Source organism: Cydia pomonella, chromosome 13, assembly GCF_033807575.1.
Source record: "Cydia pomonella isolate Wapato2018A chromosome 13, ilCydPomo1, whole genome shotgun sequence".
Classification (NCBI taxonomy): Eukaryota; Metazoa; Arthropoda; class Insecta; order Lepidoptera; family Tortricidae; genus Cydia; species Cydia pomonella.
Window position 1 is genome coordinate 10,984,193 of NC_084715.1, and position 19,980 is coordinate 11,004,172.

The following is a 19,980-nucleotide window of genomic DNA, read 5'->3' on the forward strand; positions in this document are numbered from 1 at the left end:
CATTTCGATACGGCCCTCATATTTGTTTCCACGCGCTACTACTTTCCCTCCCTCAATTATTAAAAACGGTTTTCAGATTTATCGTGGGAAATTTTACTTAATTGTACTACTTGTTTTGAATAAATAAAACACTATTACTGTGTAGTTATGTTACTATTGTACTGATGGTACTACGGTTAATAAATAGCGAAACAAGTTATCTGCTATGTTTTTGTTAACTATCTTTTTTTTGAGATGTACCTGACTAGCTATTGTGCTCAGTCCCTTTAAACTTACTTATGTTTTGCTTTTGTATGCGTTTTTTCTGTAATTTTTTGTCGCGTTGCTCGACAGCGCTCGACTTGTGGTTTTTATTCAGTTTTTTTTTCTTTACAAAGAAAACAACTGAACAAAAACAGTGGCAGTTAGACAAAGTATTTTTTTTTTTGTAATACAATTAGTAATAATTGCCATTGATCACCAATTCAATACTGACGTATCATTTAAATCTAGCCATGACAACGCAACTCAATCGAGTGAGAAAATTCACCCAGGAGTAAAATTTACTTTAGCTTCTCATAATGGTTTATTACTTCGTAGCCTGTCGCCCTTTGAGTAATCTTGTCATCATCACGGAGGCATTTTCAACTTAATCGGTGTCATCAGCTTATGTTGTAAAATGATTCAGATATTTTAAGAAGTAGTAGTAACAGTTTATTGCACAAAACAAGTACATAACAAATAGAGAATACAATAAATGGTGTACAAAGGCGAACTTATCCCTTTAAGAATAAGAAGTTTTAGGTATAGAAAATATTAAGTATATAAATTGACCACATCTCATCTTTTTTTTTTATTAACAACTGATCGGCGATTGGCTCTAGTCACACCTGATGGAAAGTGAAGACAGGGCCTAAAAGGCAGGCAGGGCAGGGAGTGAGTAGTAGCCTATTCACCGATTCAGTAAAGAGACCGAGGTCATATTTATCAGGGAATACAGATTGCGGGAGCGCATTCCTTAGCCGTGCGTACCAGAAAAGAGGAAGCAAACCGTGCGAACAAATGGAACGTTTACCACGAACGGGTGCATTAGTTCCCCACGCCTGGGTGTCCGATGATGAAAAGGGGAAGGTATCCGATAGAACACCGATAGGCTAGCGACTCGACGTCGATGCTCAAGGCTCTGTAACTTTGACTTGATAGATGGGTCATCGCCAAATAGTCTATGAGTCCGGCGCTCTATCGAGTCCAGGGCTGCCAGCTGATATTTGGCGGAACCGTCCCATAGGTGGCAGCAGTATTCCATGCACGAGCGGACCTGTGCTTGGTATCTTTCCGCTCCCAACACAAATGGCTGCCCATTCGGCGTCGTAGAGACATAGATGTACTTTCCCTTCTCTTTAACGTCCTATTCTCTCCTTCTTCTCCCCCTTATATCTCGGAGAGATTTAAATTTTTAGCGGATGGCAGCGGGCACCGACTCCGTTCCAGTGCAAATCTCTCCCTGGCTATCCCGCCTCACAAACACCGATCCTATGACAAATCTTTTACTGTATACTCTGTTAAATTGTGGAATTCCTAACAGTCTTCTCTTCGACTGTGTCAATCGGTCGCATCGCTAAAGGCGAATTTAAAAAAGTTGTGGCTTTCGGACGGAACTTAATCAAAAAGATGTGTGCGGTTAGGTAGTTTTGTATATATTGTATTATATAGTATAGAATGTATTATATATTATAACTATATATGACTATTTACATATTTGTTTTATTTCATATCCCATTATATATTGTAGGTTATAGGACTTATAGGTTTGCCAATCTTTTAGGAAATTAAATATTTTCTTTTTATATGCCGTTTAGTAAAGTTTTGATGTCTACCGTTCTCCAATTCTTCCTCAATTGCTCAAAGGTTAACTGGAAGAGATCCCTGAAAGGGATAAGTTCGCCTTTGTACAAATGATGTATGTTCTGTCCTGTTTTATGTTTCTGTACAATAAAGTGTTTTACTACTACTACTAAAATATGCCTAACATAGAAGTCAAAATTGTTGCAATCAGAAAACCTTTAAAATAATATAGAACACGAAGCGAAGACATCAGATGTTTGTTTTTTTAAACTTAAAAAAGTGTAACTAAAAACTTAAGGAAGTTTTTGTTCTTTTAAATTGAGGGAAAAAGGATTAAGGACGGCGAAAAAAGTTAAAAAAACTTAAGCTTCAATTGAGATTATTGAACCAGATTAGTATAAATTGGCACGGGACTAGTAAAATTGAGCATAATCGCTGATTAGTACGATTTACATTATCCAGCGGTAACCCACGCTGGCTTGTCTGAAGTCTTAATTAATGATCCACCATTCTGCCATTAATCACACAGCTTTGGCAAATTGAACTCCACGCCTGCGCTCGCGCTTAGCGCTACATTTAATTAAAATAATATAGGTATTATTCGTATGAATAATGTTTTGTGACGTATTAATCAATCCATCATCTTAAATGTAATAGCAATAATTTAAGATTACATTTGAGACATAGTTTATAATAAATACCGTTAGCTCAAGTTCTGAGCTAGTTCACTTGTATTCGTGAAAGTGAAAGTAACTAACTACATACGCTGAAGTGAATTGGATGATTTTTTACTGAAATAATAAATACTAAAGGATACTTTTTACTGGAATCAGTCCCTCCGCCTAGTTAAAGGGCGATGGCACTTCGGAAATGCAATCCCCGAGTTCTGCGCGAATGAAGACGCGGGCAAAAAATTGTATTCATACGTTTGAATAATGTGGTGCCAAACAAGATTTTTTAATAACAATTTGTTATTCTAAGCTAAACATATTAGAAAATTAAGTAGCTTAAATATTAATTGACTTAAGTCATCAACCATAAATTACAAAATATGGTAATGTTAACGTTTTATAGCTTATTTAATAAAACATTCAAATTTATTACTTAATAGAAAAAATTAATTGCATTCTTATTGACACCTGTGAAGCAGCTGCGGTGACATTTGTTTCTCACGTCATAACGGGACAGGGAAAAAATAGGTCGATGTTATAAAACGCCTGACCGCACCGGAGTTGTCACCAAAATTCGTCGCAGCTCACAACCGTAACTGTGACGCTTTTCGTATTAACGTTCTCACCTCGCTTGGATGTTTTTGTTAAATGACCGTGCAATGCCTTATAAGATTCGTTTCGATTCAATTTATGCATAGAAAATAATACGTATGTACCCTACTACTTGTTTGTTACGCTGCCGGTTGAATTCGTATTACTAATTCACACCACCGTTTTCTGTTTCACATTACACTAAAAATGCAAAATAAAATAATGTTCACATATTAATTCACCGTTCAGGGTTATTAGCTGTCGCATAAATACAAAAAACATATTACTAATAGAATAAATCTGTGTCTGTTAAGCTTTACATTATAAAAGTCTCCAACGAGCCATTATGAATTTATCTTCTTTGAATTGGTGGTATCGGTGCTGTCGTATTAGTGATTAACATGTTGGCGGGAAATCAATTACGGCAAATAACCGCTCAGTAGCTGTAACGTGCTGTACGCCCATTGCATATAGAACGTAATCAAATCAAACTCTCAAGCGAACTAGTATAAATGAGCCATAGAGATCCATAACAATTATAAGTAATCGGAGAGCGCTCTTATACTGGTCCGTCCGTGCTTTCGACACGCCTGCGTTCGGTAGCGATTGAAATATTCCCTGCGCGTAGGCAGGTGATTACAATGCGGCCCGCCGGCTGGTCACCGCCGTTCATTATGATACCATCTTGTAAACACCTGTGACATTTTAACTATAAAACGTAATAAGTTAATTATACAATGATTACAGCACTTAAATAATACGATTCACGGAACACCCTTTTTTGTACAAGATAATAACTTGTACAATAGATCCGAAATACGAGTAATGTTATGGTTCGAGGCATCTGGAATTAAGCTCCTCTTCCCACGGGGAACGTCGCCGCCGGCAGAAAAATAGCTCACCCGATTTCTGCGAATCCGTGATAACTTTTTATGAGACTGAAATGAATTGTATAAAAATCTTTTGAGGAAGTCACATAAATTCCTCGAGAGAATTTTGCTTTCATCGCAATCCTGAAGAGATTTATTCCCTGTTAAATTAACTCCTGTGTTTTCTTTTGATAATTTTTATTGTTTAGGCAAAATGATTATTGGGTGTAACTTCGTTAATTTTGTTATTCGCTTTCTTCTCGCTGTTTGTTAAACCTGGCAAAAGGCGACGCCCATCTTTTATTCGATAAATATCTGAAGCAATTTATTGAATTGATATATAGAAACAATTGTACCGACTGACTCCGTAATATTATCTCACGATTATCCGATGCTCGATAAATCACGCAGGCTGTCGGAATTATGAGCGTAGTACGTGTTGTCTATAAATAAATTATGAAGTGCGTGTGATATCCCCAGTTTTGTGTGAAACGTTGTTGATTGTTATTATTTATTCACATTAGGTCGCGGTCGGCGGCACGCGTCGCGCCGCTCGCGACACGAGCCACTTTTACACGAGACGGTTCAATCCCTATCTAATTCGAATTCGTGACATTACCATCGCATCATTCAAACAGAGGGTTAAGGTTTACGCGTTCACTTTGTTCCCAGTTGTCACATTTTTTGATGTGGGTCCTTCGTCCTTTCGGCTCGCTCGAAACTTTGTAACACACCCTTTTTGTACTGAAAAGCTCAATAAACCTTCTGAAAAGCCTCTATGGATTTAAATCTCGCTTGGGATAAAGCGATGGACTCTTAATGTTCTAAACAATTTGCAAATGCTCCAGACGGCGGTGTTAAAAATGATGTGCTGTTTATTGCAAAAATACCTCCAACATTTAGAATCAGTTTGTATACTGTTTTTATTGCTCACGTAACATCGCGAGCGGTAACATCTGCCGCGGAGCTCAGTGCCGTGTCAATGGCAGGGATGTATCGTTTAATTGTTATGGTAATATCCCGTTGGCCCCAGCCCGGCGCACGGCGCCTGATGCAAGCCGGACATTTTTGTGTTCATTAATGCAAAAGCGTGTCAGTAGGCACCCTCTTGTTTGTTTCACTCCCACAAAGATTGTTTGTTTGTCCATATACTTTTGTCAACTCGTATTCAAGACATACATTGTTTTTTATACCGCTACTACTTGTAAAGATTTATCGTTCTACTTACGTATAGTATTTGCAAAGCTATAAAAAGGAAGATTAATTACATTGTCTATATTTTTTTAAGGATAGATTAAATTAACCGTCATGTTTTTGTTTCGATTATTTTATTAAACATTGCGACTCTGCCTTAAATAAATAAACAAATAAAAATATATATTATAGGGACATTCTTACACGCATTGACTAAGTCCCACTAGTCTACTCGACAAACTGAAAACGGTAAAATATAGAAATACTACTCCTTAAAATATGTGTGATACCTCATTAGATTCGTATTATTCGTAATGATGTCTAGAAAAATATATTCGTAGCGTTTATTAGCACACAAAATATATCAAAGTTATTAACAAAAATGGGGGGAATAAGTAGATATTTCTTATTTCCCCAATATCTCAAAGGTATTAATATTTAAGAAATCAAAATTAATATGGATATTTCCAATAGACAAGTCCATACTTGCCAAACTGTATATTATTTGTACTTTTTATTCAGTTTTGCCCGTGATTTTGGGTATTGGCGCGCGGCTTCAAAAGCAAGCAATATTGAATATTTTTTTAAAGGTATTGTCTATGTAAAAAATTTAATAAATTATGGCGTATTCTAAATACTTTAGAGAATCTGTTACCGTTGGAAAAAATACTTTTATTTTTCAACAAGTTAGAAAATTGTTTATTAACTTCCTTCTTCATTGTAAACAAAAAAAAATATCTTAAATCTATCTTAAAATAGTTTTGTTTCGTGTAGGCCTTCTTATATACATGCTAAACAAGATCACGTTATAAAAGTTTTGAAATGATTAATAGTTTGGTTATAATATAGTTTATATTGTACCATTATACCTTTATTTTTTATTTTTTGTTAGTTTCCACCATTATTCTAAAATTATTTTAAGCAATCCGTATCTGGCCTTGGACGCACGTAAAAGCAGCACCCCAGAGTGTCAGGAGTAAGGACTATTGAAAGTTGATTTTAATTATTATTATTGTATTGAGCTCAACTATGTAAAATAAATACTTGAAGATTTATTTGTGTAATAATGTGTTATAATATTTATTTATTTATTACAGTTAAAGTGTGTTTAGCGGAAGTTTCTCATATCTGTGGACTTCCATGATTTTGTTATAAACATTATCATTATACGGATGTTAGGCATCTCATGTGTGCATAAATCGTCTATTTTTTCGACTTTCTTTAGTTCGGGTGTAGGCTCTATAATGCCGCTGCCATACGACATTGGTTCATATTTGTGTGCTAACATTATGTTTTGCTTCCAGGCTGCTGTAAAATGTGCTTCCTCACCCCGTACCAACTCTCTGTCGACCAAACCGCGTTTGCCCCTGGCTGCGCTCCCCGGCGACGCTACTCGGAATCACCCGCCCAACAACGTAAATTCGCACGTAAGTAGATTACTACTTCTCTGCATGTATTTATTTTATTTTATTTTTATTTTATTTTGATAGGTACAATAACACAATGCAGGCAACAACATTTTAAAATATTCCATATATAAGTATCTTATACACTACCCACACCACGATTACAATTGTACACAACACAACCACGGAACAATTATTAAGCTAAATACAATTTTTCACTATAAAATCTTGTTATTAAAGGCAGTAAAGAATATAGTAAAATATAACAAACTGTTAGTACGATAAGATATTTACTTACAATTTTGGGACAGCAAAACATTTTTGAACTTAGGTAAAGACACGTTCAAAATATCTAAATCAATATCTAAATTATTATATACACGACACATTCTAAAGACAGGCGCATTATTGGATACATTGTTATTAGAAACCATAGGCAAGGCAAACAATTCTAGGTTCCGTGTTCTCTTATTGTTGGCTCTAAGTGAAACATAATCCATGAGGTTACTGTCGAGACCACCATGCACAATTTTATGAAGTGTAACCATATCAACGACATCGCGTCGGGACGATAGTGATTGTAAATTATATGCTAAAAGTCTATCTGAATACTCAGGAAGCGTTCGGCGTGTTTTAGTTTTAGTGGAAAGATATCGTAAAAACTTTGCCTGTATTGATTCCAATCTATCAGAGTGTGTCTTATAAATTGGTTGCCAAACCGACGAGCAGTATTCGAGCGTAGTTCGAACTAATGAGGAGTATAGAACAATTAGGCTATTTGGCCCTTTGAAAGGTTTAGCAGTTCGCTTGATAAAACCAAGCATGCGATTACATTTTGACACCATATGCTCATAGTGATAACGGAACGACAGTTCACTATCCAATAATACTCCTAGATCTCTAATGGAAGAAACCCTAACTAATCGTTTGCCATTAATATTATACTCGTGATTAATCCAGTTGGTTTTTTTTTGTGAACGTAATTGACTGACATTTATCGATATTCAAAGACATGTATATGTATGTGTATAAAGGTCCATTTACATGGCACGAGTTTCTCACCTCGAAGTTTTCATATAAACTGCGCATCGCACCCGATTTGATGATTACTTATCATAATCAATTGCGAGAATTGTATAAAACACTCGCCCGATTCAAACTTTAAGAAACGTCAAAAAATTCCTAAAGATACGATATAAATTAGATATGTCAGTGTCAAAATTGACGTTTTTGTTTGTACCACATCTTGAAAAATTACGGTCCAAACTTTCATCTCTTATGGATTCACTTCACGGCACCGTTCGTTGTTTTCCAAAAGCAGTTAGATATATTATATATAATTCCATGGTAAAACCACATTTAGAGTACTTATTAGAAATATGGGGCTCAGCAGGTAAAACTTTACTAAAAACTATACAAGTAAGCCAAAATAAAATTGTAAAAATATTATATCACTACAACTTTTTAACTCCTACTACAAAAATCTACAAAGAAATAATATTAATGTCACTTACTCAATTATATCATTACAAAACATGCATACTGGTCAGAAAAATATTAAATAAACATATTCATACACAAATATTCACAATAAAATCCCAAATACAAAAACGACTAACTAAGCGTGCAAATAATATTTGTCTCCGATCACCAAGAACTAACTACGACAAAAGAAATATTTTGTACGAAGGACCTAAAATATATAACAGATTGCCAAATGATGTTAAGGACATAAAATTACAGTCATTATTTAAAAAAATTCTTAAACATCACATCCTTAATCGCTTTTCAAATATAGATATCTAATTACTATAAGTAGTACCTTATTACTATTGCTTTCGTATGCACACGTAATAAGTCCCGCGCCATGACAATATTAACCGGCCGATAAGCGTCACCCGCATCCATCTACCTCCAACCTAAAATATGCCTTACCCTCATTCTCATTGCCTAACTTTGTTATGATAAAATAATTTGCTAATATTTTCCTGCTACTCATATGCTTTTAGTGTTAAGAAATTGTAAATAGTTCTCTGCATGTTACTGTGTAAGATACTGTAAAATGTAATTTGTATTTCTCATATCAAGTGAATTGTATTCTGTTTGAGAAATAAATGTCTTAAACCGTAAGACACGTTGCTTTTGACACTGACATATCTAATCCATATCGTATCTTTAGCAAGTGTTTGACGTATCTTAAAGTTCGAATCGGGCCGATAGTCGTAAGCCGGTTTTTATTACCTACTTGCATGAATGTAAACTACTTGACTACTATATTAGTGTCACATACGATTTCTCGATTCAGACCGCACGGAAAACTCGTAACATGTAAACGGCTTTTAAATATGGCGAAGTGTTTGATGTTTTTCTTGAAGTGTCTATTGAAGCACATTAGGTAGGATTCTCCTGCTCACGTTAGCGCTTCCTTTAAACCCTACAAGGCAAGGCTCTGTAATTATGTAATTTCTGATTTTGTGTACTTCATTTTAATATATAGTTTATTCAACTTTCGTTCGTATATTTTATGTAGATAAAGATTATTGCAGTAACAGAATTTAGTAACCAACTAGGTACAGTGCTTATGCGGACTCACAAATAATACATTTAGGTAGTAATAAAAACATTTAAGCAGAATTGGAGGTTCATTTGACAGCCTTCATATTGTAACGCCGTAAGCCACGCCATTGACTATGTATGAAGTCGCAAGTCTCCGTGAGAGAAACATACATATTTATAACGGCGTGTAATCTAGTAATGATAGATGGCGTCATATTAGGGCAACTGACAGGCGAGATCGGCTTACTGGCATGTGTAAATTTGCTTTTCATTAATTAAGTTAAATGCTAGTTGTCACGTCGTACAAAGTTTTCGTTTGCGCTGCGAAGCTGAACGTTGAATGTAAACAAAACTGTTGCTGCGTGCTTTTCGTCCGTACCTAAATGAGCTGGGTGATCTCACACGTCTAAATGCAGCGAGTCTAAATCGGTACTCATCGCCGCACCTCTTCCGGGCTATGCTTTCTCGCCAAACGCATAAAATGTATGCAAACTGCCACTCGACTTGTCAACGCGACTCGGCTCATCTCAGAGCACGCTGCTAAACCAACACGCGTGAAATGGCACACTGTTTACTTATCCTCAACAGTTTACCAAACCATTAACCGCAATATTGAATTAAGACGAGAATAAACGTAACCCTTTATTTGAACGACAAATTAACTTTGCATAGGCGCTCAGTTGACCGTGCCAAATACGTGTAACCGACATAAGAAAACAAGTTGGCTCTTGTTTTTATTTGCGCTTCAATTGAGGGGGACTGTAAATATTTATTAAAATGTTCTACCAATTACTTAATAATCTCATGACTAATGTATCCGAATTAAACGTACCTAATGATTTTGATGTTGTCTTTAATTAAAACACAATCATTTTTTTTTTTATTTAGTGGCCATTGTTCTGATATTTATATGAAAACTTTAAACAAAATTCTTCCAAGTTCTTGTTGCAACAATAATAAACTTAGTGTCAGAAAGATGCTTCACTATTCTGCAGCGCTTTGTGGCGAAAGTACTTAGCGATGCGGAAGTAAATCACAATGCACTTGATTCTCGCAGAGGATGAAAGCTGGATGGGCGGGACGATAGTCGGAGCGTGCAGTGACTCGATATTAAAATGCAGGAGCGTGGCTCGGCTCGGCGTGGAATGGCAGGGCCATGAAATACTCTGCCTTTATCTATCTAGTCTATTTTGTCAGCTCGGTAGTTCAACAGATCGATTATCTAACAGACAACAGTTTACGATAAAATGAGGCTCTCGAATAATAATCGTTCAACAGAATATTCTTTTAATATTATCAATTTATCAAGTGAAACAAAAATCCATTATTCAATTTAATATATCGACGCCTCTAACAACCGATCTAAATTGGAAACACTAACTTGCAACTAACAGATTAACAAGTTTGTGGTCATGCTGCCGGTTGCTCAACGATGCGACTAATTGAGATATATATTAAAACGGTTAACTTACCGTGAACGGATTAAAAACTACGAGTTAAATCAATTTGGCGGATTGAAGGTAATATGTAGTGTGAATTTGAACCGCAGACTATTAGGTCGCGAATTATTAATGGGTCTGTCTGGATTCAGTTAACACGTCATGGTGCGCGACTGCATGCGTTGACGTTGATAATTTTTTATTCATGAAGAGGCCTGCTCTTTATATAGACGTTTCATTTGGCATGGAAATAATTCTCGACTTTTTTAATGCTAAAAGTACCAAGCGTATCCATAAAATGCCAGTGAAACGATTAAAACAATTAAGAGTTGCATAAATTAACGTGTTTATAACATGTTGTTGTATTGATTAAAAATAACATGAGTAGGACAACTACTACTAATGTACATATTTACATATAAAGCGCATTACTTCATATTTATAAATGCTCTTAATATTACCGTCCATATTTTTATTATCTAAATAGGTTGTATAATCTGTTCCCATTTATGTCCAAATGTCAGGACGTCCAGAGTCACATTGTCCTACTGCCAATAAGTCGAAATGTAATATTATTGTCCTAATGCTAGAAAGTTTAGGTGTCGTAATGCATTTTTGTCATTAAGTTAAACTGTTATAATGCCCTACTGCTAGAATGGCCAGATGTCACAATGTCTAGTGTTAAAAAGTACGGATGTTATAATCCCCTCGTGACAGCATGCCCAGGTGACAAAATGTCCACCTTTCAATCAAATGCTTCTGTTAATGATATCGTAACTTTTGGAACTATAGGACATTCCGAGATACGGGAAATATGACATGTGGACATTTTGACTCCATGACTATTTAATATAAGGGAAATATGACATGTAGACTTTTTGACGTTTTGGATATCTATACATTCTGACATTAGGTCATCATAACATCCGGACTTGTTGACAAATGATTATTGTTACCTTTGGACTTTCCGACATCAGGGCATTGTTACATTAGGACTAATTGACCATGGACATTATTACACCTAGCCTTTCTGACACTTGGACATATGTACATGCCCCTAAAATATCTTTCCTTTGAAAGTGCATGAGGAAAATGGGAACAGTTTACCCTCCGTTCCCTCGCGCATTTCGTCAGTCCTCCGGCAGATATGTCGCAATCCCCTCCAATTTGCGTCCTGCCGCGCTGTTGCTCCAATAAAGTGGAAAATCTTGCTCTGCCGCCGAAAGAATACATTTTCCTCGACTTCAGTAAAAAGTCACAATACTCCACGCGTTTTATAACTCAGAACAAACAACCGTACTATTTATGTTCCTCTTTATTTTACTGCATTGGACCTATAAAAGAGTTTATGCATAGGTACCGTGCGTAACTCCTATTAGGATTAAAACAACTTGAGCCATGGTTACATAAAATTGTAACTTTACAGGTCTAAAGAAAAAAAAACATTTAAGCTGAAGTAAAAGCTGGCGACATAAACGTGTTGCGGGGTGATGTCGTTTAGTTTTATTTGCCAGCCGCATGCTTGCAGTTTACGAAGCATATCGCGCCTTAACAGCCAGCGGTGGAGTGAGCGAGTCAGGCAGGGAATGGTTTGGCACGCTCGGAACGCCGCGGCGGTGTCGACTAATAGCTCTTCGCAGATTCAATTTGCCGTCGAATAGATAGCCTCCCGGTGCGCTCTACGCGATCATTAAGTTACGCCCTCGGCTCCGACGACGAGCAAGTAAAGATTCAGTTTAAACACGTACTACACCAATTGCTAACTAAATTAATTTCAATAGTTAGTGACGGTAAGCACAGTCTGACGGCATGCTGCAGAATTTACTTAACAACATGTTCAGCTTGCTGTTATGAAACTCCGAAAGCTTACAAAGCTATTAACATGACATGACATTTTGAATTGGCTGTAGTAAACAGAACTTATTGATTTTTCCCAACAGCTGCACGACCTTCTTGTGTTGTCGCGAAGAGGTCTGGCGTCTCGCCACCGCTCGCCTGACCTCTTACAAATATTTTTGCTCAATACGGTATGACAATCCGACTTCACTTCTTTACTTATAATTTTTTTAATATCCAAAATTTATAGGCTGAATATCTTTCCTTTTGATGTAAAGAAAAGACCCTCTCTTGCTCATCGCTACTTTCTGTTGCCGACCTTATGCATAACGGAGGGCATATTAAAGTGTGCTACTTTACATAAATTTCAATCACAAAGCAGAAACGAATTTATATATACGGCGCGTCACGAAACTGAACTTATGAATTATTGGAAATAACAATGATACATATATTCATTACCTTTAATTATTCGGAAATGGTTTACCAGTTGTAAAGAATTGCATTCAATTGTATTGTTCCTCTTTGTGCGATGCAGTTAGCCAAACAGACTAATTGCCTCCTGTTTGTTAACTGTGCTAAGACAGTTGCACACTGTACTATTAAGCTAACTTAATAGTGCACTATTAGTGTGTGCAGGGTAAGAGCACCAGATCAGGTCCAAATAAAGAAACTTAAAGATAATCTTACAAATCTTAGCAAATAAACTGAATAAGTCAACTGTGGGCTGACACTCACTGCCCTATCCTAATATTAAGAAAACTCATATCTAGTATTAGACGTTAATTGATGACTCGCCGTCGTCAAAAACTATCAGCCTAATTTTAACGTAATGTAGTGAAGGCAAGTATAAAACAAGTTGCTCGAACCAATATTATTAAACAACATATATATAAATATGTATTTCGAAAAATCTGCGAAGCTGGTAACTCAAGATAGCTAAGTATCACATCGTCACTATAGAAGCAGCCCGTCGTCGGGATTTATTTTTCGATGTTATTATAATGTATTTTTGCAACAAAAGTGATGGGATGGCTTTGTGAGGCGAGGATCTTGAAAACTGTGTTTAAAATTACGATAAGATTCCCATACTATAAGACCTACGCTTATAACGCTTTAAGCTTAGCTTATGAAGATTACGTTACGATGCAATTATGATTTAAGTTTATACTTTCAATATAAAATTTTAAGGGGTTATTGTAAACTTGGTTGCGGTTATTATAAATGTGTAAATATATTTAAATTATGTAGTGACGTTAATAAACTGACTGGAATTCTTACAAATCGTTCTATTCGTTCTTAGAGTAGACGTGAAGATATTACTGAGCTATTGACACCAATTAGACATTCTAGGAATTACAATGTAAACCAAATGACAAGGAGTGGCTAATATATGTATAATTGTATATATTTTCGATATCTCTACTTCGTGCAGTAAGCACGGCCCAAATTATTGATTGCTCGCAACACAGTAAATATGTTAATTCAATCACAATAACTATTCGTTCGGTTTGCCGCAGTATATTAAATTGAGAGCGGTCTGTCGCGAAATTCCATTTGCCAGCTTAATTAATCTATATCGTAACCCACCTAATTTAACAATTGCCAAACCAACTGAGCAGTGACTACAATAAAGTTCACATTGCAATGCAACGTAATTGAGATATGTGGTTCTGAAATAACAGTGTACGAGGAAGCTGCCGCTGCAAGCTAACTCCGCTTGATGTCGACGCCGGATCTGATTGATCCTCTGTGATGGCTCGCCCGGCTTATCCGAGCATACTCACGTATGCTCGGAAATCTAGCTTTGTACTCACGTCTGTTCACAGTGAAATAATGCCAATATTTTTGGGACAATTTTTTTAATATATTCTTGTATTTTCGTGTTTTTAACTTTTTATTTGACTTCAAATTTACCTTTGAACGTAGTATTACGTTATGGCAAGTTTATTTCATCAGTATAAAATTCATATCTTTCTAAGTATAGCAACATCTCAATATAAATAAAACTGCATATTTACTCTTGCTCTGAAAATATATGAATTTGCCAAAGAAAATAGACGAATTGAGCGTATTTTATTTCTCAGCCGATTTTTAATTTATATTATTTTTGTTATATAAAACATAAAATTTGTATGAACGTCATCTTTCATGTGTGTAGCCGCCCGTAGTTCCTTATTTCAGCGTGCTGTTAACTAAACTAATTCAGCGCATAGTAATTAGAATAAGGCTCCAACATAGCTGACAACTCCCAACAAGGGAGTAACGTGCCGAGACATAAATAAATTATGCAGCACGCCACCGCACCCCGTCGCACCACGCATTACCTGGCTCCTCATTCTAATAGCTTACCGAGTATGGGCGAATCAGAAGCTCAGACGAACCAGTATAAATACGTTCTCCGACTGTACACACAAATCTTTAGTTCGCGGTACACGGGTTTATTCGAGAACACTGCTGATGTGCTGACCCGCGCTCGGGACACCGCGACTGATAATACACGACCCGATCTAGGATCCCTCCTCCTCTGTATACTCAATGCCATCTAACTGATAAACAACACCCACCCGCTGCAACACTATCTCGTTTAAAGCTTATTTCAATATATGCAGAAAACCAACGATTTAACCGAACCGAAAGTGTATTATTTTATTGATGTGGGAACTTTAATCTGGACATTATACATTTCCCACACCTCATTTACCTTGTATTTAAGGTAAGCACTTAAAATTAGAGATCTTTCTGAAAAATGCAATAATATTAAAAGCAACACAAACGCAGTTAAAAAAAACATACCAATTTATTGTAAAATTAACTTAACATAATAACGGACATAAATCAATGCAGTCGACGTCAAAGATGTGTTTAGATTTAACGTCTTTTAAAAAGGGGAAATGTACAAAAGTGTAAACATGTCTTAACGTCGACTGTATATTGCACCAAAAATGCATAATCAAGTTAGTAATAATAATTAGAATTACCCCAAAGATAGCCTTATCTCTTCACCGATTTATTGGTTAACAACCATCATGAATATTGGACCCACAACGTATACGGATCATTGTAACAATGCGCAATCATGTTAATACATATTTGAATGAACGAGGTATGCAAAATAATATTTGTCTATTCGCGGTCAGCGAACAGGGTTCAAATTCAAGCGTGCCCGGGCATGTCACACAATTCGGTCCTTTGTTTATGTTGAGGGGAGGTAGGCAAATGCGCGATCTCAGAGTTGTAGTTATTTTATTTTGTTTAGCATTAGAAAAAAGATAAATGATCTTGACGTGCCTTTTTATTGACAAATATTGAAAAACGCTTTTAAATAAATTCGTTTGTATTACTTATGCGAAAAGCAAAAGAATGTAAATAATCGTACATATATGATTTGAAAATTGTTACATGGTTGCTGTGACTTATTTTTCATAAGTGTTTTTTTTTTTTTTAACAAAAAGACACGTCAAAATCGTCTATAGGACTACAAAATATTTCGGAGTAACAGGATACCTGGCGAGCGAGGAGGAGTAGGCTTGATTCCCGCCTCGCACCAGTGAGTTAAAGAAAACTCTGAAGAAAACCGGACCAATATTAACAATCTGTAATTTAAGAAGCTCTTTCACAAAAACCCATTTTTGTGCTAACTCTATTGTTTCCCATAATGTTTGTCCGAATTTTCGTTAGCCATAATTTGGTTTTTCTCAGAAACGCGTAACTTTTCAGGATTGCCATAAAACAAACCTAACCTATCTATAGGATAACCTAAGGAAATTCCTGAAAAGTTAACGGTTTCAGAGTTATGACTAATGATAATATGACTATCATTACATTATGACTCAATGATTATGCCAAACAAAGGGATCCGTCTATGGATCAATTCCCAAGGCGTAGATCACAACTGGGAAAGCTTTAAGAGGAGACCTGACTAGTGTATCTATTCATGAAAAATGTAATTGAATGATTTATCTCGTCGGTCACGTTCTGCCGCCATATGGACTTCTCATGAATAAGTAATGTTCGGCCGCGGTCGTTGTTTCAATTAGCGGTTGTGTCGCCGTTCGAGCACGACTGCCTCCTGCCTGCCACCCACCTTCTCTCAACCGAAATCCGACCCTACTCCATTGTCATAAAGTATCAATTGATTGCGTTGCTCAATTGACCACATTTACTCGGGTATATTTTGCCTGAGGAAATTCGATATTGCTCACCGATACTGAAAACAGTAACTTCATTCTTATTGTCTCTCAATGGATAGGTTTATTGTTTGTGTTTTATGGTAAAAGAGGTTTCGTTACTTGTCGTAATGTTTTGCACAACATTACCTAATAGTACTTTCAGTGACGAGGACAGTGTTTTGTTTTAGTTTAATGACGACGACTTGACGACCATAATATAAGAGAGATGGCATAATGTCAAGTTTTGCTATTCAAATGCTGTATGTTTTGATGAGTTAGTGTGTACATCTTGCCAAATCCGTAAAACCCCTTCTGCATTTAATTTGTGACGTCACTGACAAAATTTAAGTCATATTTGATTAAATGGCTCAATCCGTTTTGTTTACATGCAAATAAGAATAGTGGGAAATAGAAACAAACAAAAAACATCTCACCATAAGCATCGGGATAAGCTTTTTTACCGTCTCCAATCGTCGTGAGTAAAAAAAATTCGACTGTACTGTCGATGTGTACGGTGTCTGCTTACCATCAGGCGGGCCGTATGCTTGTTTGCCGTCCTGGTATATAAAAATAAAAAAAGTATATGTATGTACTACGAGGGTGAATTAAAAAGTTCTTAGAAATAGGGCCCAAAAAAAATATTTTTACTATTCTACTAAATTTCCTTTCTTTTGCTATATATTATATGTGCCGTTATTATTGTTTTATTATTCCGTCCAAAAAAAACTTAAATCTGTGAAAATGCCTCCACAGCAGGCATCACCGCGTTATGGTCATCAAAATTAGTTCCACGGATGTCCTCCAGTAATCCCAACGCAAGTATTTGTTAACCTTGGTTAAAAATGAACATTAGGGAAACCCATTATTCTGTCACTGTTTTAAAACACAAAACAACTGTAAATATTTGTCGCACACCACCAAACGAAATCTTTAAGGTCTCTGCTAGTTGTATCAATTTTTTCAACATTTTATTGGTAAACTGAAGTGGAAGGCCGGCCTGAGCGGGGGTCGTCTTTACAGCTACATCAGCCTCTTATAAATTAAGCAAACCAGTAACCAGCCGTGGAATAGACTAAAGCATCAGGGCCAACTGTCTCTTGAATGTCTAAAAAAAATCTTTGGTCGAATATTTTTTTAGACACATTGTTTTATTTGCACGTAATTTATTTTTTTCCATACTTGGACTTATTAGACTTGGTGCACAAAATAATTTATGGCAGTGAAATGGCGGAAGTATGATTATAAAGAATTGACAAATAATACGACATAATGACACCTTAAAATAAAACTGCGTAAAGAGGTTTTGTAAATATGCAATTCTAATATTTTTTTGATTGCCCTCGTAAAACAACATAAACAAGTTCTGTTAATTGAGCGAACTTAGATGAAAACAAAGAATCATTTGTATCTACTAAGAGAAAGTGTCCCAAAGTCATTTAAAATTAGAGCAAAGTTTAACGAGCGAGAGTAATTATGTGGTAACATCCGGCGTAACATCCCGCCGACCCCGCCGGATTACAGGGATCCCGCTCGCTTCCACGCCCAGGATTAAATTGATATGTGCGACTGCTTCACGTTTATCTATGTAAAGGGTCGGAAAGCAATCCCTTTTATTAAAGTAGGACATAATCGCATGCGTAAGGTATGTTTTATTATTGTCTATTATGGCCACTTGTAGACGTCTTCGAGAAGTTTATTGCGTTCGTCAAATAGCTTCTTAACATGATATATATTCCATATATCTTCCGCTAATGCGTTTATGTAATTCGGTATGAATACAGACGGCGCATTTATTCAATTTGATTGAGTTAATACATATAACATTTATGATACGAGTACGTTGAAGTTTATGTACGAAATATCGAGAATCGTCAGGCAATGAAAACATTGTAAAAACGGGATCAGTCCCAACGATGCCTATAGTTTATCTTTGGGTTGGAAGTTACCATGGCAGTGCCTAAATGCAGTTCGAGCGCTTAGGTGAGGATATACCTTTAACTCTGCTTTAATACGTTAAAAAAAATCGTAAATTCATTTTCAACCTTCAATCTCGGACAAATCCGTGGAGTGCGGATTCCGGAGCTTTTTGAGTTTTTGTTCCGGTCGTCGGTCGCTCCCGGAACTGACGCCATTTATATTATACAGAGCTAAACCGCCCGTGAGTAATGGCATCTACGCCGTATAACTTGCGGGTTTAAGCGGAATTTTAAATCTCATAGAATACGCTGAGACCAAATAGCGAAATGGAATTTCAGTCATGTCTTGACTTTGAATTAAGTCGATTAATTTTTTTGTTATGTTTCGAAGTCTTACATTATTGTGAACGCTAAGAGCCACATAAAGTATGTAATATATTGGTCAGACTAACATTCCTATGAAAAAACGTGAGATAACTGCAAATAATCAATATTACTTTTAGAAAATTATTTACTTGTCATGATTAGCATATGATTTGCTAATTTAGACAATTAGTATTCTATCTACATATTTAGCGACGGTAAAGTTACATGGCATTAAAAAAGCGAAACGATTTAACTGCTTATTGTTCCTTAACACGCAACGTAAAAACTGTCAGCTTCAATGACAAATAGAAAACAAACCACTTGTCCAATTCACACGATTTAATTATAATTCCGATTGAATACATATGAATCATTCGGGCTCAAGCTGTGTCAAATTACGTATAATAATGTAAGGGTCGATTGTCGTGGAGGCGATCGTGGATTTATCCATTTAAAGGGAAGTTACTCGGCGTTTTATTTTCTTTTGGCAGTCGTCGCGGCCCGCTCGAGCGCTTCGTGCCCTACCGTAAAATACACGCGAAATGTGATAAATGGAAAACTCTTTTTATTGTCAGCCCCCGGCACGTTGCGTTATGGGTCGTCTCCTCCGTACCCTCGCTTACTTGCTTCCTCGACCCGTCTTATCAAGTTTTCTTATATCCTAGTTACCTCTCAATTTTGCGATCCCATATAAAGAGCTTTTCCTCTGTCCTCCCCTCTTGGCAACAAAATTGTAAGTTAAAGTATCAGTAACAAGAGTTGCGGGAGCTTTAATATGCTATCTTAGTCTATTGGGAAATTTCGCTTCCCTACCTTGAACAACAATCAAACATTCAGGAAACTATGATTTATGCTTACACAGATATCTTATATTTATTCAAATATATTCGTATCTTTTGTTCAGTGAGAGCTGTTGCATGTTTACGTATGATCGAAATAAGTAATTTTTATTTACTTAATACCCAAAAGAAACTTAGTGTGAAATTAATTCAAACACGAACATTATTATCGTGATTACAAGTATCAACTGACTTGAAAAACAACACAAGCTCAATTAACTTCTTTGTTAAGAAGAAATTATGTCTAATCTAGTGAACACATTTCGGATACGATACCCATACAAATAAAAGGTTTAGTTCC

The 19,980-nt window shown here is 36.2% G+C and overlaps 1 protein-coding gene across 8 annotated transcripts in view; it reads left to right on the forward strand.

Moving 5' to 3' along the window:
- The window catches only part of LOC133524183 (fibrosin-1-like protein), a 94,768-nt gene that overhangs the window by 21,197 nt on the left and 53,591 nt on the right, over positions 1-19,980 (forward strand). For all 8 annotated transcript variants that reach the window (XM_061860054.1, XM_061860059.1, XM_061860058.1 and 5 more), the window contains exon 2: positions 6,454-6,576. In XM_061860054.1, coding sequence (XP_061716038.1) covers positions 6,454-6,576 — 123 coding nt within the window. The remainder of the gene's footprint in view (positions 1-6,453; positions 6,577-19,980) is intronic.